Source organism: Rana temporaria, chromosome 5 (genome assembly GCF_905171775.1).
Source record: "Rana temporaria chromosome 5, aRanTem1.1, whole genome shotgun sequence".
In the NCBI taxonomy this organism is placed as follows: Eukaryota; Metazoa; Chordata; class Amphibia; order Anura; family Ranidae; genus Rana; species Rana temporaria.
In genome coordinates, this window is record NC_053493.1 from 120489578 (window position 1) to 120515903 (window position 26326).

A 26326-nucleotide genomic window follows, 5' to 3' on the forward strand; every position below is an offset into this window, starting at 1 on the left:
TATATATATATATATATATATATATATATATTAGGGCTGCGGAAATTAACGATTAATTGGTCGATTAATCGTTAATTTCTTTGGTCGATTAAAATTATTTTGATCGATGACGATCCGCGGAGTGAGCTCCGCGGTCTCGCCCATAGGAAAGGCCGCGGCTTCGGCCTAGCTCCGGAGCCGCGGCGCGCTGACGTCATCATCACCTGCCCGCCTGCTTGTATCTTCTTCCCTTGCGCACGTGTGTCCATCGGCTACTCTGCAGATGGGTCTGCCTGCCTGATAGTCAGGTAAGAAAGGACAACCATCTGTGTGTGGTAACATTATGGGGCAGATGTATATATTCCTGGAGTATGGGGACAGATGTGTATATTAAAGCATGGGGGCAGATGCTGTAATGTACACATCTGCCCCCATGCTGTAATGTACACATCTGCCCCCATGCTGTAATGTACACATGGGGGCAGATGTGTATATTCTTGCAGTATGGGAGGCAGATGTGTATATTAAAGCATGGAGGCAGATGCTGTAATGTACACATCTGCCCCCATGCTGTAATGTACACATCTGCCCCCATGCTGTAATGTACACATCTGCCCCCATGCTGTAATGTACACATCTGCCCCCATGCTGTAATGTACACATCTGCCCCCATGCTGTAATGTACACATGGGGGCAGATGTGTATATTCTTGCAGTATGGGAGGCAGATGTGTATATTAAAGCATGGAGGCAGATGCTGTAATGTACACATCTGCCCCCATGCTGTAATGTACACATCTGCCCCCATGCTGTAATGTACACATCTGCCTCCATGCTGTAATGTACACATCTGCCCCCATGCTGTAATGTACACATCTGCCCCCATGCTGTAATGTACACATCTGCCCCCATGCTGTAATGTACACATCTGCCCCCATGCTGTAATGTACACATCTGCCCCCATGCTGTAATGTACACATCTGCCCCCCATACTGCAAGAATATACACATCTGCCCCCATGCTGTAATGTACACATGGGGGCAGATGTGTATATTCTTGCAGTATGGGAGGCAGATGTGTATATTAAAGCATGGGGGCAGATGTGTATATTACAGCATGGAGGCAGATGCTGTAATGTACACATCTGCCCCCATGCTGTAATGTACACATCTGCCCCCATGCTGTAATGTACACATCTGCCCCCATACTGCAAGAATATACACATCTGCCCCCATGCTGTAATGTACACATGGGGGCAGATGTGTATATTCTTGCAGTATGGGAGGCAGATGTGTATATTAAAGCATGGGGGCAGATGTGTACATTACAGCATGGAGGCAGATGCTGTAATGTACACATCTGCCCCCATGCTGTAATGTACACATCTGCCCCCATGCTGTAATGTACACATCTGCCCCCATGCTGTAATGTACACATCTGCCCCCATGCTGTAATGTACACATCTGCCCCCATGCTGTAATGTACACATCTGCCCCCATGCTGTAATGTACACATCTGCCCCCATGCTGTAATGTACACATCTGCCCCCAAACTGCAAGAATATACACATCTGCCCCATGCTGTAATGTACACATCTGCCACACAACTACTTTTAGCTGATCTCCTTGCATTGCAACTCTGCATTAGCCACTGGTAAATGTGGTGGGGGCAGTATGGGGGGCAGATGTGTATATTCTTGCAGTATGGGGGCAGATGTGTATATTACAGCATGGGGTCAGATGTGTACATTACAGCATGGGGGCAGATGTGTATATTACAGCATGGGGGCAGATGCTGTAATATACACATCTGCCCCCATACTGCCCCCACCACATTTACCAGTGGCTAATGCAGAGTTGCAATGCAAGGAGATCAGCTAAAAGTAGTTGTATCTGTATGTGCGTTAATTAATCGAAATTAGTCGATTAATCGATTAAAAAAAAAAACGATTAATCGAACACAAAAATTTTAATCAGTCACAGCCCTAATATATATATATATATATATATATATATATATATATATATATATATATATATATATATATATATATATATATATATATATATATATATATATATATATATATATATATATATATATATATATATATATATATATATATATATATATTAGTTTGGAACCAAGTCTTTTTTTTTTTTTTTCTTTCCATTGGCAAAATTCTGCACGGTAATGCAAAAAGAAAAACTATTAAAAAATCCTCTTGTTTTAAACCTATACAGCTTTTGCTTCAAAGCTATTTTTTAAAAGCTTTTTGGTACCCAACTGGTCGCAGATTGTCTCATCAATTTTTATAATTTTTTTTTTTATTATATTGAGACTCATTTACTAATGGTCGATCGAGATCCTTCACATGTTCAATTACAGTTTACTCATTTCATCCACTATTATTATTATTATTATTAAGGATGCACTTATACTAGCAGCCATTTTCACGAGTATCGGTAATCGCGAAAATGCTCCGATACCGGAAACCGATGCCAGAAGTGGGAGCGGGCTGCCACCTCCTCCTCTTCGAAGAGTGCCATCCCCACTGCTTTCTCCCAGTGGTATCGCTTGGTGCAGGCCCACCGGGCTGCCTGTCCTAACAGCCCACCAGCTTTGACCACATAGAGCACTATATCCGGGCACTCCCTGGCTGGATGCTGAGGCAGAGAACAGGGGGCTCTGTTTGAAGACTCTGTACAGTGGTATCCTGTTGTACTGAGCAGCAGGGTTCTCTTCCTCCTCCGTGTGCTGTCTGGCCAGCTCCTCTCTCGTGAGAGACGCCTGTACCCTACCTGAAGGCCTTAAAGCGGGAGTTCACCCTAAAAAAAAAAAATGTTTACCCTTAGATTGATGCTCATTTTGTCTAGGGGAATCGGCTAGTTTTCTTTATCGTACATCACGGGACACAGAGCGGCATTCATTACTATATGGGTTATATGGAGTACCTTCAGGTGTAGACACTGGCAATCTCAAACAGGAAATGCCCCTCCCTATATAACCCCCTCCCATAGGAGGAGTACCTCCAGTTTTTACGCCAGTGTGTTAGTCATGGTTTAGCTTGCCTCCGCATCCTTGGGATTAGGTGAGCTACCGGTTCTGTCCAAAAAAGCCTCAGCGCTAAAGTGGTCAGTAACCGGACCCCAAACCCTTGGGGTATAGCCCATAATGCTTTTCTTTTTAGAGAGCTGGACCCTGGGCCCAGAACTTAGAAACCTTTGGGTACCTAAAGTTTTCTGTTGCCAGGGTGCTATATGGGCCCAGGACAGTGGATCCTTCATAGGAACCCAGGGCCTGAAGGTCTAGACATCCCCACGGAGATGGGGGAAGATTGGGCCTCTTGCTTGGCAAAGTCCTGCGGCATGGAGCAGGTAAGTGAGGGGAAAACTTGCGGAACTTGGTTCTTAGCAGGTTTTTTTCTGGGGGGTCACAGGGGACATGCCTAAAGTTATGCACTGCATCTGGCAAACTAGTCACATATCATAAAGATAGGATGGCTCTCTATGTATTATTCCCCATAAGATGTGACCTCCCTTGTAGTGTTGGAAAAGCATTGAGTGGGGCCTGTGTTATATAAAAATATATGTGTGTGTCAGAGAGCTTTGCTTACCTGCAGGCCTCCAGGCGATGCTCCATTCAGTCTTCCTCCTCAGAGCCTGCAAGCAGGCAAAACGCTGACCTCCTCATGGTTCCAGGCTGCAGGCTGCAGTTTGCTGGAACAGAGAGGTCCCTTCCTCCCAAAATCCCCCCCCCCCCTCCCCCTGTCGGGAGGGGCATTTCCTGTTTGAGGTTGCTGGGGGGGAAGGGCGGGTCAGTGGCTTAAAGGAAGGGGCGGCCCTTCCTTGTTTGTTCCATCAATACTTTGGAACTGAGGAGAAAGACCAGAGCGGCAGCACGGGGCGCCGAGGACACACAGTGGCCAGAAAGGATATTGCAGTCTTCAGAGGACTGTTTTGTCAAGCCTAGAAATAGGCTGTTTCTTTTCCATCTCATAGTTTTTCTTTGCAATACTACTCAGGGGGACAGAATGTTTTTTCTTTCCTGGATTTGAAACAAAAACGAAAAAAAAAAAAAAAAGTCATCTAGGGGAGAGGAAGCATTTTTTTATCCCCCAAACAGGTGTTTGGACAATTAACTTTTATAGTTCCAAATACCAATAGGTAGCAGGTGTACCTCGGTATTGTACCATGGTATGCCGCTGTTTTCCCTACAGGGAGCCTTGGGGCCATCGGGATCTGGGGCTGGAGCTGACGCGGGTCAGTCCAACCCTAAGATGGTCACGGAGGAGGTATTACTCACCTCTTTAAAAGAGATGCAGAAAAGCATGGGAAAAATGATATCCGCAGCTATGCGGGGCAGTAAGCGGAATAGATCTCCGTCGCCCGAGCGCGGACCCTCAGAAGAGGAGGTCCTTTCCTCAGGGGAATTGGACGACCTCTTGGACACGGACCAAGTAGGTTCAGGGATCGAAGACCCGGATACAGAGGAGTCTGGGGCAGTCTCCCTGAGGGAGAGCTGGTGGATTCAAGGATTGTCGGACTTGGTCCATAGGACATTCAACTTGCCAGTACCAGATCTCCAGGTATCGACGGTTTCAGCTTTGGGCTCACTGAGGGCGCCTCAAAGCAATGCTGTGTTTCCGATCCATCCTCTATTAGAGGGAATTTTGTTCCAAGATTGGAACAAGCCAGATAAGATCTTCTTACCACCTAAAAGGTTCTCTGTCCTATATCCTATGGAAGAAAATTTTTCCAAAAGATGGGCTACTCCTGCAGTGGACGCAGCCATCTCATGTGTTAACAGATCGTTAACATGCCCTGTAGAAAACATACAGGTGTTCAAGGATCCAGTTGATAAGCGCTTGGAAGCACTACTTAAGAACTCCTTCACTACTGCAGGGGCAGTAGTACAGCCAGCTGTGGCTGCGATTGGGGTCGCTCAAGCATTATCGGATCAATTTAAGCAGATGCTTAAACTTATTCCGGCCCAGCAGGCAGAAAAATTTTCGGATGTCCCTAAGGCCATATGTTTTACGGTAGACGCAATCAAGGATTCTATCCAGCAAGCGTCACGTTTATCGTTATCCCTTATCCATATGAGAAGACTCTTATGGTTAAAAAGCTGGGAGGCTGAGCCCCCATGCAAGAAGCTCCTGGTAGGGTTCCCCTTCCATGGAGGACGACTCTTCGGAGAAGACCTAGATAAATACATTCAGACCATTTCAAACGGCAAGAGTACTCTCTTGCCAACTAAGAAGAAGGTTCAGGGACCTGCGTTTAAACGACAGTATTCCCCTGGGCAGGGGCCCTCTAATGCCAAGCAGTATCGACGGCCTCCTGCAAAAGCAAACTTCGGCTTCAACAGCAGATCACAAGGACAGGCTGTTAGAGGCAAAAGGCAGTGGTTTCGCAAACCAGCAAAACCAGCCCCCAAGCCAACCTTATGAAGGGGCGCCCCCACCCACGAAGGTGGGGGGAAGGCTGCGACTCTTTTCAGAGATTTGGGAAGCCAGCATTCCCGACGAGTGGGTACGGTCTTCCGTGGCCACAGGCTACAAATTAGATTTCCTAAGGTTTCCTCCTCCTCATTTCCAGAAGTCGAGGATTCCAAACGATCCGGAAAAGGGAGCCGCATTAAGATCGGCATTAGATCATCTACTTTCCCAGGAAGTAATAGTAGAGGTACCAGTCCTGGAACAGGGGCTGGGTTTCTACTCCAACCTATTCATCATCCCAAAATCCAATGGAGATGTCAGGCCAATTTTGGACCTAAAGATGGTAAATGCATATCTAAAGATCCGCTCATTTCGGATGGAATCCGTGCGGTCAGCAGCTGCCACACTCCAGAAGGACGACTTCATGGCGTCCATAGACATAAAGGATGCCTACCTTCATGTTCCAATTTATCAGCCACATCAAAGATATCTACGCTTCATGGTGGCTTCGCGTCACTTCCAATTCGTGGCGCTTCCCTTCGGGTTGGCTACGGCCCCCCGGGTGTTCACGAAGGTCCTAGCTCCAATCCTAGCCAAACTAAGGATCCAAGGGGTCACGATCCTAGCATACCTGGACGACCTCCTAGTCATAGATCACTCGTCTCCCGGCTTGGAGCGAGCAGTGGCCCTCACGGTCCAATACCTCGAGAGGTTCGGCTGGGTCCTAAATCGAGAAAAGTCAGCTTTCCAGCCCACAAAGCAGTTGGAATATCTCGGCATGAGCTTAGACACAGAACAACAAGGAGTGTTCCTACCTCTGAGGAAGGTAAAAGCCATCAAGGAATTAATCCTACTGGTTCTAAGCAAGAAAGAACCGACTATTCGCCTATGTATGAGGTTACTAGGCAAGATGGTGGCCACATTCGAGGCGGTACCATACGCCCAGAGCCACACTCGCATCCTACAGGCAGCCATCCTGTCAGCATGGAGCAGAAGGCCACAGGCCTTGGATATCCCGTTGCCGCTCTCATCAAGAGTCCGACAAAGTCTGTGTTGGTGGTTAGACCCTCAGAATCTACTGAAGGGGAGGTCTTTCAGCCCAGTGGCTTGGAAGATAGTGACCACAGACGCCAGCCTGACGGGCTGGGGAGCAATTTTGGATGGTTGCACTCGCCAAGGTACTTGGGCAAAGCCAGAGAAGCAGTTGCCCATCAACATCTTGGAGCTCAGAGCTGCTCGACTAGCCCTCAGGGCTTGGACGTCAAAATTGCAGGGGTTCCCGGTGAGAATTCAATCAGACAATGCCACGGCCGTGGCACACATAAATCACCAAGGGGGAACCAGGAGTCAAGCCGCTCAGAGAGAGGTGAGCTTGATTCTTCTATGGGCAGAGGCTCATGTGCCCTGCATATCGGCAATATTCATTCCAGGAGTGGACAACTTTCAGGCGGACTTCTTAAGCCGCCAGACTCTATGGCCGGGGGAATGGTCTCTGCATCCACTAGTCTTTCAAGCACTCTGCCAAAGATGGGGAGTGCCGGACGTGGATATCATGGCATCGAGACTCAACAAGAAACTAGACAGGTTCATGTCCCGCTCAAGGGATCCGATGGCCTGCGGAACCGATGCGTTGGTTTGCCCTTGGCATCAGTTCAAACTTCTTTATGCGTTTCCCCCGCTCCAGTTACTACCCCGCCTGCTGCGCAGGATCCGGGTGGAGCACATACCAGTCATCCTGGTAGCTCCAGCATGGCCCAGAAGGGCATGGTACTCACTAATCTTAAGGATGGTAGTGGGAGACCCTTGGACTCTTCCTCTACGGCCAGACCTGCTATCGCAAGGTCCGATCCTCCACCCTGCCTTACGGCATCTAAATTTGACGGCCTGGAAGCTGAATCCCTGATTCTCAGGGGTAGAGGTCTGTCTCAGAAAGTAATCTCTACCCTAATCAGAGCCAGGAAACCGGTCTCTAGGGTGATTTATTACAGGGTCTGGAAGGCCTATGTAGGCTGGTGTGAGTCCAAGCGATGGCTTTCTCGCAAATTTACCATCGATAGAGTATTAAGTTTTCTCCAGCTAGGAGTGGATAAAGGATTGGCATTAAGCACAATCAAAGGACAGATTTCTGCTCTGTCAGTGTGGTTTCAGCGGCCGCTGGCCACCCACTCGCTGGTTAAGACCTTCCTTCAAGGGGTCTTGCGTATTAGACCTCCAGTTAAATCCCCGCTTTGTCCGTGGGATTTAAATCTTGTTCTGTCAAGTTTACAGAAACAACCGTTTGAGCCGTTGGCTGATATTCCTTTGGTTCTACTGACAAGGAAGTTAGTATTTTTGGTTGCCATAGTTTCCGCAAGAAGAGTTTCGGAGCTGGCAGCCTTATCCTGTAAGGAACCATATCTTGTTTTTCATAAGGACAGGGTCGTTCTCCGCCCTCATCCTTCCTTCCTTCCGAAGGTCATATCCAGTTTTCATTTGAACCAGGATTTGGTATTACCATCCTTCTTCCCTAAACCTACTTCCAGAAAGGAAGGGTTGCTGCATACCTTGGATATTGTCAGGGCCATGAAGGCCTATCTTAAAGCTACAAAGAAGATCCGGAAGACAGATTTGCTGTTCATTCTACCGGATGGGCCCAAGAAGGGGCAGGCAGCTGCAAAGTCCACCATTTCTAGGTGGATTAAGCAATTAATCACTCAGGCCTACGGCTTGAAAGGGTTGCCTCCTCCAGTATCATTAAAGGCTCATTCTACTAGAGCCATGGGCGCCTCCTGGGCAGCACACCACCAGATCTCTATGGCTCAAGTTTGCAAGGCGGCAACCTGGTCTTCTGTCCACACGTTTACAAAATTCTACAAGTTGGACGTAAGAAGGAATACTGATACTGCCTTCGGGCAGGCAGTGCTGCAGGCTGCAGTTTGAGACCCTCGGATTCCGGGGGCTCCTCTTGTTCGAGTTAAATTTAAAAATTTTATTTTTCTCAACTAAGTTGGATTTATTATGATTTGAGTATATCTCTAAATTAAATCCTTTTGTCTTGGAGATGTTCTCCCTCCCCTCATTGTAAGCATTGCTTTGGGACATCCCATATAGTAATGAATGCCGCTCTGTGTCCCGTGATGTACGATAAAGAAAAAGAGATTTTTAATACAGCTTACCTGTAAAATCTTTTTCTTGGAGTACATCACGGGACACAGAGCTCCCACCCCTCTTTTTTGAGGACCATTTTGGGAGGCATACTGCTTGCTACAAAACTGAGGTACTCCTCCTATGGGAGGGGGTTATATAGGGAGGGGCATTTCCTGTTTGAGATTGCCAGTGTCTACACCTGAAGGTACTCCATATAACCCATATAGTAATGAATGCCGCTCTGTGTCCCGTGATGTACTCCAAGAAAAAGATTTTACAGGTAAGCTGTATTAAAAATCTCTTTTTTTTTAAATCTAAGCTGTACTTAGCGTTTTAGAGAGCGATCTTCTCCGCCGCTTCCGGGTATGGTCTTCGGGACTGGGCGTTCCAGTCTTCCGAGAGGCTTCCGACGGTGGCATCCATCGCGTCACGAGTAGCCGAAAGAAGCCAAACGTCGGTGCGGCTCTATACGGCGCCTGCGCACCGACGTTCGGCTACTTTCGGAAAATCGTGACGCGATGGATGCGACCGTCGGAAGCCTGTCAATCAAAATAGGAACTCCCAGTCCCGCAGCCCATACCCGGAAGCGGCGGAGAAGATCGTTCTCTAAAACGGTAAGTACTGCTACGATTTTAAAAAAACTAGCCGATTCCCCTAGACAAAATGAGCATGAATCTAAGGTTAAAAATTAACATTTCCGGGTGAACCTCCACTTTAACTTCTCCTGTATCATGCCTGTTGCCTCCTCCTTCCCTCTACCAGCTGTCACCCCTGCCCCCATGTTTCCCAATAACCCTCTTATCACCATCCCCAACACAGCCTTTTCCATCCCAACTCTCCCACCCCACAATCCCTATTTCACCCCACCCCCAACTACCGCCACCTCAAAAAAAAACACCCCTCTTCCTAGGCGATGGATATCAGTACTCAGTGTTAAAATGGCATCAGTGCATCCCTAATTAATTATTTATTATTATTATTATACAGGATTTATGTAACGCTTTACAACATCAGGGCAGACAGTACAGTTACAATACAAATCAATACAGGAGGAATCTGAGGGCCCTACTCGTTTTAGAACGTTATTGGATATCTAAAATGGATCTTTAACTCCTCCATGGTTAAATCGGCTCAGTTACTTGGAAAGAAAAACTTTGGGTGCATGATGCAAACTGGGCACTGCCTGGCAAACATTTATTATTATTATTATTATTATTATTATTATTATTATTATTATTATTATTATGGTACTTGAATGGCGCCGTCCATTTACGCAGCGCTTTACATATACAATGTACATTCACATCAGTCCCTACCCTCAAGGCGCTTACAGTCTAAGGTCCCTAACTCGCATTCATATGATGCAAGTTAAACTGCGGACAAACCTGAGCGTCTGCCATGTTTTTTTTGTAGGTGGGCATGAAAAACGCAGGTCAATTACTGTGTTTTTCTGCCTACATGAACTTGGGTTTCTTGTAATTTTTTTGGATCTTTTTAGATAATCCTCCTAGTTTTTCTTAATGGTAATTTCTATGGATTTAGCATTGGTGTACTACTTGTGAACAGGTTCATTTTGGACAGAAGTTCATTCATAAAACGGAACTCCTCCCATCTCTTATGGTTGAGTGTGCCATGCTAGCAAGTCGCAATGAAACTGCTGGAACGAGTTCCTAGGACTTTCTTTCAACATTCAGAAACACATAGAAAATAGGATGAAATCCCAAGTTTTTTGTTTTTCTGTTGGTAAAGGATACATTTATGGTATAGAATGCCATAGCTCACCAACGCACCATATTTAACAGTGTATGGATCTATTTAATTTGAATAATCTAGTTTGAAATTTTTATTAAGAGTTTGTAGCTCCTATTGGATAAGTATTGGATCATTTCTTCTAAAATGTTTGCAGCTTTTGAACTGCAATCCATATTGGCTTATAACACTTAAAGAGGAACTGCAGTCTGCTCACAACATTTTTTTTATAAAAACATGTTTGCCATTCTAAAGCCTCCCTCCAACCGCTTTGCATATTTTATACACTGTGATTCTGTACTTGCCCAATATACTGCAGAAATCTCCCTCCACCAAGTCTGGCTGCAATCATTTTAACTGTGGGCAGCTGAAGCTGCTGCCTATTCACGTCCTGGATTTGCCCTCATTTGCCCTCTTATGACTCACCCCCTAACTTCCTGGCAAACGCTCACGAGAGTGAGAGAGCTGCGCATGATGTTGAATGCCTAGGCATTTTACCAGCCGAGAAATAGAAAGTTGGCTGTATAATAAGGTATTTACTTGCAGAAAAAACGTTTTTTTACTATCCAAAGTTAAAACAACAAGAGCAGAAGATTTGATGGATGGAAAGATGAAAAAAGTTACTGAAGTTCGGCTTTAAAGACAAAGGGGCAGATCCACAAAAGAATTACGCCGGCGTATCTCTTGCTACGCCGCGTAATTTCAAATTTTGAGCGTTGTATCTTTGTTTTGTATCTACAAAACAAGATACGACCATCTCGGATCGATCAGACTGGCGTACGTCTTGGTACGCCATCGGATCTTGGGTGCATTTTTTCGGCGGCCGCTAGGTGGCGTTTCCGTAAAATTCTGCGTCGAGTATGCAAATTAGCTTGTTACGGCGATCCACAAACGTACGTCCGGCCTTGAAATTCCACTGCCCTCCCCTTTCTCTCTTCGGGGACAGATCAGAGCGATCGTCTGTGCTGATGCTAAAACCAATCAGAAATCCCTCTGATCCATCCTGGAAGCCCTGCGGAAATCTGTAGAGAAATTTCAAATCCCTGGACTGCTGTCCTGCAGCTGGGAGGTCACTGGCGGCTCATCCACAGAGGTAAGTATGGGGACGGTGGTGAGACTTGGTGTTCACTAATGTGCACTTACACCTTAAAGTTTTCTGCGTTGAAAAACAGAAAATGCTGGATGGATGATGTACATATTTTATTTCAGATTTTGTGTGTGTGTGTGTGTGTGTGTGTGTGTGTGTGTGTGTGTGTGAGATATTTGGCTGGCTGTGCAGTGTACGTAGTTTTGCAATAAAATAATTCTTTCCAATTTACTTTTTAGTAGCCTTTATGATGGGATGACCTGATACTGTGTTTTCGTCAAAATGTGTTTTATGCTACAGCAGCCTGTGTACTGTGTGCCAAGCCTTCCACTTTTTGTTGCCATCCACTTGAGAGGGCAACATATGACGGCCTTTGGCTTTTTTCTTTTTCCTGTTCCACCCCTGGCTATCTAGCTTATGCTGGAAGGAGGGATGGATTAAAACACTTTAGTGATGCAAGAAGGGTCACAGCGTCAGGTCAGGGCTTAACTCTAGTGACCATTCATCACATGTTGATTGATTGCCACATGTTTCCCGGGGACATATCCATCAGCTCCCCCTCCTGAGGGAGCAGATGGACAAGAAAGTAGCCAGGGCTGATGCCACCCAGGAATTTCCTCTGTTGTGCAATGTCTTCTTTTTACAGCTCCTTTCCTGTTTGGTGACTTGTAGTCTGATTGTTTGCTGAACCCACTCCAGATTTTCAGAAATCAGTATCTGTTCCTGCAAATTGGCTGATAATCCAGGGGAAAAAATCACAAATCTTTTAATTGTGCAGTTCTTGCTTATTAAAGCGCTTTCACTTGTAAAAGTTTGTGTGTGTGTAAAATATAATATATATATATATATATATATAATTATATTTTACACACACACAAACTTTTACAAGTGAAAGCGCTTTAATAAGCAATAACTGCACAATTAAAAGATTTGATTTTTTTATTATTGTGATTTTTTTTTTATTGTATTTAATATAAATAAATATATATATTTCATTTGAGGGGGGAGACACTAAAGGGAATATTTATTTATTTATAAGATTTACACAACTTGTGTATCGGTGTGCTTTAATCTGGCTGTAGGGTGTAGAAGGTAGCTGAAGTTTTTACAGTAGTTTTTACAGCACGTTAATACAATAACCCTACGTTGGCAGACAAGGACGGGCATGCATGTTTAATGCTAACTTTGCATATATTTCAGTGTGTGTGTGTGTGTGTGTATGTATGTATGTATGTATGTATGTATGTATATAATTTATATTTATTATTTTTTTTATTTTTTTTTATATATATTTTTATTTATTTATTTTTGACAGAAGTTCCACTTGAACTGTTTACGTTCGTCCCTGTGTGTGTGGGTTTTATATTTTTTTATTTTTTTTAGCCATTTGACCTTTTTGCCCATCAGTATGGTTTCAGACTGGAAGAAAACTAGAAATCCCAGAGGAAGCTCCTAGAGACGCTAGGAGAACATATCGGTTTCATGCAAACAATATCCTTGGTGAAAATCTAAACCAAGGCCTTGTGCTTCATTCACACTAGTTACTTTTCAGAGTTTTTTTATTTAAAAAAAAAGAAAAAAAATTGGCAGTGTTTTTGCTTTTCAGAGCCAGCTGTCAGGTGATTTGGAGGTGATATTCTGCCTTTTTGTACATTTTATAAATTTATTGCAATCAACGAAGTTTGGCGTGGTCATACATCTTCGGCATTCTGTCCTTGTCAGTGTTTGTGGCAGGCACAGTGACAATGCATAATTATCAAAGGGTGGTTTTATGTGCATAGAATACTAGCCACATGCCTAGCTAGTAACATGCAAACAGAAGTTAATAGGTTATAGACATCTGAAGTTGTTGTTGTTGTTGTTGTTGTTGTTGTTGTTTTAAACCAGATTTTTAAAGCAGCGTTCCAGCCTCAAAAAAAAAAACTGCAAGACGAACGCATAATTATGAAATGCTCACCTTAGATCGAAGCTGGTGCAGTGGTCCCCGTACACTGCTGTGACTGGCAAAATGTCTCCCCGGAAATAATTATTTCCGGGTTCGTGGGCTCCGGCAATATGATTTGGCTTGAGTTGCGATTACGTCACTCCCGCCCGCAAGAGCCGGCGGTCACAGCACAGCATCTCAAACGGCACAAGCGGGCAGTTTCTTCAGTGCGTATGTGCCGATGACATCATGGGGATACAGTGAATATCTCATAAATGGTGCACGTTTAGGAGATTTTCACGGTACCTACAGGTAAGCCTTGTTATAGGCTTACCTGTAGTGAAAAGTGGTGTGTATGGGTTTACAACCACTTTAAAGGGTAGGGAAAATGAACATTCGGCCGTGAGCACAAACTATAGTGTCATGTAATGACCGATAAATCGTTCAGTGGACATAAATGGATCTCTCCTCCCTCTCCTTGTGTACCGTATGCATATCCGGTGATGAAATTAAATGTAGAGGGATCCACTATGGCTCACAACTGTTCACACTTTATGAACCAGATCAATTTTCAAATGGCCTGAGCCTGTTATATCGACCATTTTGTATTTATTTATTTATTTATTTATTTTTAAATTGAAACCATAAGACGGGTAACATACAGTGGACATTTCACAAGACCAACAACTGCCCAGTACTAAAAAAATAAAATAAAAAAAGTTGTAACATTTGAGCCACCTTTTGCAATCCTTGGATAATTAAACGTGATAAAACTGGACAAAAGGCTTTTTATTCTGAACTGTTACATTGCACTGAATGGAGCTCGAATTAAAGTCGCCCCAGTGTCGGCCTCACTGACTTGATCTGCAGAAGTTCATCCCTTTTGATTTGTAGATGAATAAACCGAAAGATACAAAAATGAAACAATGTTTCATTTTATCTTTCTGTATACCCAGCTGAGCAATGTTATTGGTAAACATTGTGTGTGTGTGTGTGTGTACGCTTGCGTATTATTATTATTATTATTATTATTATTGTTGTAATTTTTTTTTTTTTTACACAGCTTCTGCTGCATGGATCATTGTGTACTCGGCAATGCAGCTATGATTCATCAGAACTAAATTGTTGTGTACTGTGACGGGGGGGAATCCCTGTTGCAGGTTGGAAGGACTGAACATACTAGACACGTCCTGTGTACAATGATGACTTTTTTTTTTTTACCTGTGTCTATTACACGCAGAGTCTGCAACTGGTTAAATTGGTGTGGTAATTGACTGTCGCCCAAAATTGACACCGTACCGTTGAGCGAACATTTGTATGAATGTGGTAAAGACGATGGGGAGATTTACTACAACTGGTGTACACCGAATCTTGTGCAGCTGGGCATAGTAACCAATTGGCTTCTAACTTCAGCTTGTTCAATTAAGCTTTAACAATAGAAGCTGATGGTTACTATGCACAGCTGCACCAGGTTTAGTAAATCTCTCCCGATAAGTTGTATCCCATTATGTGGGACAGGGACTGATGTGAATGATTGGATATCCTCTGTAAAGTGATACAAAAGAAGTATCAGTGGTATAATAAATGGAAAGTGTCAGCATGCAAGCTGAGTGCAGTAAATAGGGGTCAAATGTATCTTGATGCTCTTACAGCACCTGGAAAGACGGGCACTGTTTTATATATAAATATATTATATATTTTTTTTTTTACATTATTATAAATGATCATCTAACTTTCAGTTTATGTTGCTGTGTTACAGGTTCTACATTTCTACTGTGATTCGTGCTCTATCCCTATATGTCGTGAGTGCACTATGGGACGTCATGCTGGGCACAGTTTTGTCTACCTCCAAGATGCTCTTCAGGATTCAAGGGCACTTACTATTCAGCTTCTGGCAGATGCTCAACAGGGGCGTCAAGCAATCCAGGTTGGCAAATTTGATGTTTTCAATATGTGTTGTATGGGAAAAGTCTTAACAAAAGTCTGTTTACAATTCAAACCAGCACACTTTAAAGTGTAAGTAAACCCCCCTCCCCCCTATTGGTTTCAGCCAAGGAAGCTGCCATCTTTGCCTCTGTTTAATCTACAACTGTCCTGATGCTGAACATGTGATCAGTTATGACATCGGCCATTGGATGGGTTAACAGTTTGGTTGAGAGCACAACCAATTGGAATGTTACATTTCCAGCACGTGCCAGAAATTAATCTGTTTTATGGATGGCTACGAGTAAGCATCACATGATGTAGAACATGTCGGCCACCTTTTTCTGGTTGTTCACTTCATTTTGACTGCATCACTTTGGTTGTTTTTTGTATTTTATTATTGTAATTTAGACATCGTTTTAAGGAGTGCGGCAGTCCAGGATCTTCTTCTAACCAATGTTTTATGGATGGGTTTACTTCCGCTTTAAGCTTGCTATAGGCAATTCGAATCTCTGCTGGTTCAGCAGGGGTGAGACTCGAACCATGTATGGGCAGGCTGATTGAACCCAAGTTGATCCATCGATCACCTTGGGTACAACCAGCATTTCAGATGTTTGCATGAGATTATCACTAGCAGCTACAGCTGCTAGCAATATTCACTATATTCTCCTGGCAGAAAAGGCTCCCTGCACAGCCCGCCCACCCTTGCTTGTTACAAGTTTAATGGGTCTGACTGGTGAGATGGATTTTGTTTGGTTCAATAGGACATGCAGACTGCGTACAATGACATGCGGCTGCTGAAACCCCCTGCCCCCTATACATTACAGTCTGCATTGAGAGGCATCTGTAGAAGACACATTTACAACCCAAGTTCAGCAAACTTTTTTGATTTCATTTGAATTTTAAAATTGACAATAAAGTAAAGGCCAAGCAGAAATCTATTGTAAAAAAAAAATTCTGAGACAAATTATTAAGAATAATTGGCACTATGGTTAAAGCTTCTAAAAAAAAAAAAAAAAAATTCCCCCCTGCAAGGTAATGTACCAGTTTGCATAGCATACTTGCACATTATGAAATACTTGCCTTAAAACTAAGCCCTCCCGTGGTGCGCTGTCCCCGCTGACGGGGCTTCCATCTTCACTTGGTTTCCCTTTTCCAGGTTCGTGGGCTCCGGCCGTCTGATTTGCCCAGCCGCAATGGTGTCACTCCCGTGGATGCGCATGGGAGCCCCGGGCACAGAACCAGGGCTCTAAAGGAACGGCACATGCCATTTAGTGCGCATGCACCTGGTGATGTCACCGGCAGCTGCTCGCTGGAATACCTCCTAAAGGCACGTTTGGCAGATATAATAAAGCTTACCTGTAGGCAAAATTAATAAGCTTGCCTATAAGTAAAAATGGGCAAAACAAGTTTACTACAACTTTACGTATCCACATGCCAGAGTATAAACTCCCCCCCCCTCAAAAAATTTATAAAAATGCATCGTTTCAGCGGTGGATTTAAAGGGTTCAATATGGCCACCTAACTATTTACCTTCCAAATATTGAGTTCACAATCACTATATATTTGCTGTCATGATGTGCCATATGTGTACGTGACTGAGCTTTTTTAGCAGTAAAATGAGAAAAACCTGTAAAACGGCCATTATAGTCTTGAGAATGACCAAGTGAGCTGGGAATCTTATTCCTCAGGAATTTCGCCACCAAACATGCAGAGTGAGTATGAGTCAATCACTCATGCATTTAACTTCAGTCATAAAAGCTTCTTTGGAATCTTGTTGTGGAAGGATAGTTACGTCACTTCACTTCATGAGCTGTGAGCCTCTTTCATTCTTTCTGTTCCTCTTACCAGTGTGTTGCTTATTTGTGTTCAGTAAATGTCTCAGATTTAGAAGAAATGTGACCGTGATTATTTCTCATGATACCCGTGAATAGTTCTGATCATCTTCAATGCAGACTATATAATACAGTGAGGGGAAAAAATTGATCCTGCTGATTTTGTATGTTTGCCCACTGACAGACATGATCAGTCTATAATTTTAATGGTAGGTTTATTTTAACAGTGAGAGACAGAATACGGTAACTAAAATATCCAGAAAAATGCATTTCAAAAAGATCGCTTTGCATTTTAATGAGTGATATTCGTATTTGATCCCTTATCAATCAGCAAGATATCTGGCTCCCAGGTGTCTTCTATACAGGTAGGGAGCTCAGATTAGGAGCACTCTCAAAGAGTGCTCCAAATCTCAGTTTATCTGTATAAAAGACACCTGTCCACAGAAGCAATCAGATTTCAATCTCACCACCATGGCCAAGACCAAAGAGCTGTCCCAATGATGTCGGGGACAAGATTGTAGACCTACACAAGGCTGGAATGGGCTACAAGACCATCGCTAAGCAGCTTGGTGAGAGGGTGACAGCAGTTGGTGCGATTATTTTCAAATGAAAGAAACCCATAACTGTCAAATTGCCTCGGTCTGGGGCTCCATGCAGGATCTCACCTCATGGAGTTTCAATGATCATGAGAACAGTGAGAAATCGGCCCAGAACTACGCAAAATAATTTTGTCAATGATCTCAAGGCAGCTGGGACCATAGTTGCCAAGAAAACAATTGGTAACGCATTACGCCGCGAAGGACTGAAATCCTTGCAGCTCCTGCAAGGTCCTCACTGCTCAAGAAAGCACATGTACAGGCCCGTCTGAAGTTTGCTAATAAACATCTGAATGATTCAGAGGAGAACTGGGTGAGAGTGTTGTGGTCAGATGAGACCAAAATCGAGCTCTTTGGCATCAACTCAACTTTCCCTGTTTGAAGGAGGAGGAATGCTGCCTATGACCCCAAGAACACCATCCCCACCATCAAACCTTTGAGGTGGAAACATTATGCTTTGGGCGTGTTTTTCTGCCAAGGGAACAGGACAACTTTACCGCATCAAAGGGACGATGGTCAGGGCCATGTACCGTCAAATCTTGGGTGAGAACCTCCTTCCCTCAGCCAGGGCATTGAAAATAGGTTGTGGATGGGTATTCCAGCATGCCAATGACCCAATACACATGGCCAAGGCAACAAAGGAGTGGCTTGAGAAGAAGCACATTAAGGTCCTGGAGTGGCCTAGCTAGTCTACAGACCTTAATCCTATAGAAAACATGTGGACGAAGCTGAAGATTCGAGAAACCAAACATCGGCCTCAACCTTCATGGCTTGGAGAGGATCTGCAGAGGAGTGGGACAAAATCTCTTCTGAGATGTGTGCAAACCTGTTGGCCAATTACAAGAAATGTGTGACTTCTGCGATTGCCAACAGGTTTTGTCACCAAGTACGAATTCCTGTTTTGCAAAGGGGTCAAATACTTCACTCATTAAATTTTAGAACATTTGTTGAAATGCGATTTTTATTTTTTATTTATTTTTTGGATATTTTTGTTTTTCTCTCTCCACTGTCAAAATAATCCTATTAAAATTATAGACTGATCATTTATTTTGTCAGTGGGCAAATGTACAAATTCAGCAGGGGTTCAAATACTTTCCCCCTCACTGTAAGTAGACCTATTGGGCCCCAAAAAAGTGCTAAACTAGTTTTAAGATCGGACCTTCTGTGCAACTCTTATTGCAAGAAAAAAGTATTTTACCATACAGTTGTCCATATATCGATTTTAATAAAGAAGAAAGACTGAGACCACTTCAGCAGCACGTGATTTCAATCGAGACCAGCAGACCTCCTTATTCTGGTCATTCTAGGTTCGAGATCTATTCCTCTATTGCTGCCCTGTCTTTCAAATAACGCACTATGCAGCTTCAGTCGGTCATTAAAGTGTGTCTATTGTGATGAGAGGACTCTCTGATGTGATTGGTTGGGGGGGTTTGCTTCTGATGTTAAGAGGGGGAGGCTCTGCTGTGAAGTTTAATTTCAACAAGGTTGTTGTGTGCAAAATCCCAGGTTCAGGTTTCAAGTAATTTTTGTATTTTTTTTTTTTTAAGGGAGTTATGGCTGAAAAGAATGCTGAGACACTGGCCTATAGCCAAAACTTTTTTGTTTTTGAGAAATCGTGTCAATTTCAAAACTTTTTCCATGGTTTTTATTGCTGTATGTGTCCCTACCCAATATATTTGCTCACTGTATTTGTTTTTGAGACTATCACTAGGACAGAAAGTGATTGGAAATCCTAAATTAGTAAATTTTATTTTTAATGGTTGATACTAGAATAGGCAATATGCAGAGTGAAGACACTGAGATTTATGTATACCTCCCAGTTGTGCATCACTGCTAAGGAACTGAAGGATAGGGGGTCAACCGATTTATCAGTCCGGCCAATATTCACTTTTTTTGAAGCATCGGTATCGGGCACAACCTTGCCAATATTGCTTCAAGTGGTTGTTTTTTCGGGGTGATGCCTGCAGGCATTGCCCCGTTACCGTTCTTTAGAGTGGCTTTCTTGTAATAACAACCGATGTGGCTCTGCAGCTGCTCGGCTGTTATTACAAGCAGCGGGATGGGACATGCTCCTCCAGTGTCTCCCATCCCACCGGGAGGCCCGAGTGGCTTCCAGATTACTAGCATCCTAAAGGTGCCAGTTTAAAAAAAAAAAAAAAAGTATTTTTAAAAGGACTGTGTAAAAATAAGTTTAAATCTACAGAATATCGGCTATCGACCTGAAAGGCAACCGAAAAATCTGTATCGTATCTGCCCTGAAAAACCTATCACACACACACACTTTCCTGACTAATTTAAAACTAAAAAATGTAAATGGCTTTGACCTATGGATCATGATTACCCAACTGTCAAAATCCCAAATCTTTGCCACACTTTTCAGCATTGTTGTGTTGATGCCTAATTCCAAATCAAATGAAGATGTTTTGTGACCCAGTCAACATTGGAGGACAAAAGAGAATTCGACAAGGCCAAGACAGCCCATTGAATTTATCTACACTCCCCAGTTGTCATTCAAACCTTTTTTTTAAATGGCAGGTGTTCAGCAATAAACCTTTTACGTTGATGTTTTAACTGAGCAAGTCCCCTTCCTTTTTTTATATCTTTTTTTTTTTTTTTTTTATATCATAATCAGTTTATTAGATGGCTGTCATTACACACAAATTGTGCAATGATTGTCTTGATATCCTTTTTAAATTTTATCTAGCAGTCTGTGAGAGATGTAATATTCCTAGAACACAACACAAATGTTTGATCGTTCAAAAAAAAAAAAAAAAAATGTTTTTTTTTTATATCTGTTAAAATTAAATGTGGTACTGCCGTTCTTTAACGATATACTCTTGTAAGGTAAAATGATGTATGTTTTATTACAGATCTGATTATGAGATCTTTAAGTATTTTTTGTTGGTTTGCTAATAACTGAATTCCAAGGATATACACTTTTTAGATTTCTCTTTCAGACTGCTAAACAGGGTGATTGTTGAGTTAAGAGGTATCTTAATATAGCGTGGCCTTATCCCGAATGGTCCCAGATTGAAATTAGAAATAATGACCAACTGATTGGATGCAGTCACTTTTTTGGGGGAGCGACCTAGGTGGTGCCAGTAGCTCATATTTCACCCAGTTTGCCAAACATGACTTAATATTTGGGCAGTTTGTGCCAAACTTTAGCCTATGGACACCTGTAGATGTCAGAATAGTCAGATTTTGTCTTCACTCCGAAGGATATCTAAATTGATTTGGTCAGTCTCTGGCAAATTGATGAATGGATGTCTGGAAATCTATCTCTATATCTACCTTATTTAATTAGAGTGTGTGTGTGTGTGTACATCTATACATATATATTAATCGTTGGTTCAGGGTGTACTCTTAGCTTGGATTTTTAAAAGATGGCTTAAATATTATAATTTATATGCTCTTTATGACCTATGAAAACAGAAGCTGCTGAAAGCTCCAAGTGACTAGCATAAAATAAATCCATGATTTATATAATATGAAGGTTACCCAGGTGCTTTGCCATGTTTTTTTTATTTTTTCCACACTATGCTGAAAAAGCCCTTAGACTCCGAAATGTCCTTTATCTACTTAATGATAACTAATGGTTGTGTAATAAGCTTTAGGGAATGTTTGTAAAACAGACTCGTGCCATATGGAACACCATTCGGAAGTAGGATTCATTTTCATTCTTCAGTGTGTGTCCTGTTGGCACTCTTCTGCATTTGATTATCATATCTTTTCAAGTCCTGGTTTTCCTTTTGATGTGTTTCACATGAGTCTAAAACTATGTATACAAGTGAAGAAATAGAAAAAGTATATTACTGATCTTGCCAAATACATATTTTGTGTGGCTACTGTGCATATTGTATGGATTCATTTTAGAAGACCAATTCCTTTTAACTATGATTGGTGGACATGTCTCTGAGGTTTAGGTCTGTCATATGTAAAGTGAAAAACAAAGGGTGCAATCAGCGCAAAAAATATTTTAAATAGTAATAAACCTCCCCCTAACGATTGCAAGCTGAAAACTGACAGGATAATCACAAAATCCAAAAGATGCAAAATATATGAGAAAATAGTGCAGCGCAATGTTAAAAATAAAAAAGTGCAATAACACAATTATATTAATAACATATTAGTGATAATGCATAAATATAGAAAAGTCTAGATAGTGAAAAAAAATTCCAGGGGAACCGTGTGACAACCACTCCAAAATCTTCACCGGTGACTTTAAACTTCAAATACAGTGATCCCTCCACCGATGAGAATGGCTACTCTCACCTTAGGGTATAGACCCCTGTTTTACCAGGCAGTCATACCAGCAGTAATCAATAAACAGTTTGGTGCGATGTGTGAATGGCAAACTTCTTAAGCTCAGCAGCATTGGGATCATAAACGAGAGAAAAAACAGATCCAAGTGCTCTCTGTTTAAAATCGGCTAGAATTTATTAAAAAGGCATACCAGGCTACTCACATTAGCCCAAATGGTAAACGGCAGAAAGAAAATACACACAGCGTGTATTTTCACAGAGATGGCAGTGAGCGACTTCAGGTTCCTTCCCCCATATGCATTACGTCGGCGTAATTGCGTCAGTCTGTGGTGATTTCCTAGACGACGGGAGACTATATTAAGGCCGGCCAGTGACGTACAAGGCTCCGCCCCGCTGAGTAAGTTGCTACAACGTAACGCGTACGGGGGAAGGAGCCTGAAGTCACTCGCTGTTGTCTCTGTAAAAACACACGCTGTGTGTATTTTATTTCTGCCGTTTACCATATGTAAAGGTGCACTTTGGCTAAAATAGAAATGTGAAACCTTGATGCATACAGGGAGGATAGCTGAGTGTAGACCGAGGAAAGAGATGTTAATCCTTCAGGAAATCCAGTAAGCTTCAAGGCTAGGTTCATACTGATGTGATGCGAGTTGAATCCATTTTGCAGTGTGATTTGTAAGGAGCATCTGCCGTGCAAGTTGATGTGCTTCAGATGCAAGGTCAGTGGTGGATCAAAAAGAACGGAGTTCCAGGCTCTACTAGCTGTGATAACAAACCCCCCCCCCCCACCATGGGGTGTATATGATCACAGCTCAACTGTGCTGCTGTTCTGTAACATAGGATTAAATGCTAGGAAACTGGAAACAGAGGTGACAGCGCTCAGGGGCTGAAATAAATTGTGAAAACTGCTGTAGTAATCCACAGTATATGCCCAATGAGCTCACCGGTGCTTTATTTAAATGAAGTGCATAATTCATATAACATGGTTGCAATGTTTCCACGCTGACCCTGAAACTGGCTTGGCAAGGAAAGCCAGAGGGGAGACATCAGTGCCCGAGTCAGCGGTGAAATGTTGCAACTGTTATATGAATTTATTTAAAGGAAATGCATCATTTTTATAACCGTTACAATGTTTCCACGCTGACTCTGGAGCTGGCTCGGTCACTGATGGATCACTGTGTCCGGAATAAGGAAAGCCATGGGGAGGTGCTGGTACCGCGCTCCCCCCCCCCCCCCCCCAGGTGCCCCCAGGTGCTTCTGTGATGCCATCTACACATGCAGGCCTGGATTTTAGTGGCTTGTTCCATCCCTGCAGCCATGGCAGTCGGTGCCTCCACATGTCTTTCCTTGTTCTGGACACAGTGATCCATCAGTGCCCGCGCTAGCTTCAGAGTCAGCATGGTAATGTTGCAACTGTTATATGGTTTATGTACTTCCTTTAAGTAAATTGCCAGTGAGTTCATTGGGCATATACTGTGGATTATTACAACCGTTTTCGCAATTTTATTTTGTTAGTAGATCTTCAAAAAATGAACTTCATAATGCCATGCTTTATAATAAAAATGGGTTTCTCCTGTTGCATGGGAAAGAGGAGAAGAATGAATACCAATCTATACAAAGTTTAGTGTTACTGATGCACAATTAAAAAAAAATTCCATCTGATTTTTGAGGTCACTGTCTTCTAATCATCATAAAACATGACCCCCTACTGATATTTTGCATGTATACAAGCTTGGAGAATTAAATATGGGCACACATCCACTTACAAAAGTCTCTTGTGCCTGTTCAATTTAATAGGATTGATTGTTACACTTTGGATCATCATTGTAATTAGTCTATTCGATGTAAACCGTGTTAGTTTGGGCCATCTGTGAGCTCTATACTGGCCTTTTCTATTAGCATTCGAGGCGCAGCAAAGACAAAGGCCAGTCCTGTGCCGCTTTTCTCACCCTGGTTTCTTGGAGTTGGAAGGAAATCTCTTTTTAGAGTAAACACAAATTTGAAAAGGATGCAGTAAATGAGGTAATTTGGCACCTTCTACCCCCTGCATCCCTGTAGGCTGTCCTTCTGTATGGTGGCTAGTGGCTTTTTTTCCTCCTTTGTAAAGGTTGTTAGTGGGGCAGCTCATTAGCAGAACACAGAGGAAGTAATTCTGTTATCTTCCTACATCAAAGTGTCACAGGGCTGCTTGTGCAGAAAGGTCATTAGGGCACGCACACAAAAAATGTTTTGTACTTAGGTGCAGATGAATTCGCTGAACTCGGCTCTGCATCCTGTCATGTATAGAAAAGGCTGGCTATCAGATAAGCAGTGCTCTGTGCTTGGATATTTCTTCAGATAATACACAAAATGGCCAATGGCTGTAAATTCCTAGCAGTCACCAATCTATTTAGGTGTACACCCCATGGGGCTTTCTCAATAGTGGCTTTTTATTGTACACTTTGTCATTTACGAGGGCTGTGATGTGCTTTTTTTTTTTTTTGTAACATCTGCTTCACTGCCATGTATCTACAAAAGTCGTCTTCAGTGCTTCCTTTCCTACCAAGGTCTTCACTTTCATAATTTGCCCTCCACGAAATTGCCTTTCTCCTCCTCCAGTGTTTGGTCAGCTGTCTTAGAGGGCATGGAAGATGTCTGGGGAATAATATACCCCTTATGTCACCATAAAGTGTACCTATCACTGCCCTAGGCTATCAAAAGGGGGCTTGTTCACCCCTTTTTGATGGCAATAAAGTTGCATAAAAAAAGCTTAACCACTTGCTAACCGGAATACGTGTGGGGGTGTGTGGTTCCTTGCTAAAGTATACACTCCCCTTGGCATTTTTATTTTTTTTGCCTCACAACCTGGAATTAACATGGATTGTTTGAGGATTTGCATCATTTAGTTTACAGAACATGCAAGTGGTCAGCTCAGATAATACACCCTAGCAATAGGGGAGAGATAAGACAGCGCCACTACCCTTTCTTTTCATTATTTTACTTATTATATGCTATTCTTAGGGGGAACATAGTATAGGGGGCTGCAGTCTTACAATAAGCCACTCCTAAGCGCAGGTTCCCCATTATTTACCAGTTTACAGAACATGCCCACAACTTTGAAGGGTGTGTGTGCTTATTATTATTATTATTATTGTGAAGCAAACAACAAATGGCACAAAAGAACAGAAAAATTCACTGTGCATAACTATTCACCCCCCTAAAGTCAATACTTTTGTAGAGCCACCTTTTGCAGCTATCACAGCTCCAAGTCGCTTTGGATAAGTCTCTATGAGCTTGCCACATCTTACCACTGCGATTTTTGGCCATTCCTCCTTGCAAAACTGCTCCAGCTCCTTCAAGTTGGATGATTTGTGCTTGTGAGCAGCAATCTTTAAGCCTGACGACAGATTTTCTATTGGATTGAGGTCTGAGCACGTTTAAATGTTTCCCCTTAAACCACTCAAGTGTTGCTTTAGCAGTGTTTGGGGTCATTGTCCAGCTGGAAGGTGAACCTCCATCCTAGCCTCAAATCGCACACAGAGTGGTACAGGTTTTGCTCAAGAAAATTCCTGTATTTAGCACCATCCATCTTTCCCTCAACTCTGACCAGTTTCCTATTCCCGACTGCTGTAAAACATCCCCCACAGCATGATGCTGCCACCACCACCATGTTTCACTGTGGGTATGGTGTTCTTTGGGTGATGTGATGTGTTGGGTTTGCGCCAGACATAGCGTTTTCTTTGGCTAAAAAGTTCAATTTTAGTCTAATCGGACCAGAGCACCTTCCTCTATACATTTTGGGAGTCTCTTGCATGCCTTTTTTGTATAATCAAGTTTATTGTTTTTCCAACACGTAAAACACATACATACATACATACATTCACCAGGAAGTTGTATACAAAGCGAAATGGCGACCACGCAGGGTCTCATAAACTTTAAATTCCCGAGGGGGACCACTGAACATACAGTATATAGACAAACAGTGCCAAGAGAACAGGCACCAAACGGGTGTCTCGTGTAGTAGTCTCTACCAAGGGGGTTGCAATTGTCTATTATGTAGTATAGGGTCGGGTTGCTGTGTCTGTTCTTTATGAAACACATGGCAGGAGCCCCAGCCCGCGGGCCAGGCAGGGGGGGGGGGGCAGCGCCATTGTTGACATAACATATTAACTGACATTCCTGGGTATAACAAAATAGACTGGGGAGAGAAAGGAAAACCAGGGAAGGGGGGGGGAGAATAGAGTAAGAAGAGAAACAGACAAAGATAGTTCAGGTGTACCTGCGAACTCTTGAGGTGCTGCTAGTTACCACACGCCGGGCCCGGCACCGCAGGGAAAGGTCCCCTCAGATAGCTCTTCCCCATCCAACACAGCCGATCACATGGATATGGAGATCTCTCCTATTCTTTTGCTAATCTGCGGGCC

The 26326-nt window shown here is 43.0% G+C and overlaps 1 protein-coding gene across 1 annotated transcript in view; it reads left to right on the forward strand.

Annotated features, from left to right (window-relative positions):
• TRIM71 (tripartite motif containing 71) overlaps positions 1–26326 on the forward strand; it is an 87946-nt gene that overhangs the window by 47555 nt on the left and 14065 nt on the right. The window contains exon 3 of the mRNA XM_040353074.1: positions 15064–15231. Within this exon, the coding sequence (XP_040209008.1) occupies positions 15064–15231 (168 nt within the window). The remainder of the gene's footprint in view (positions 1–15063; positions 15232–26326) is intronic.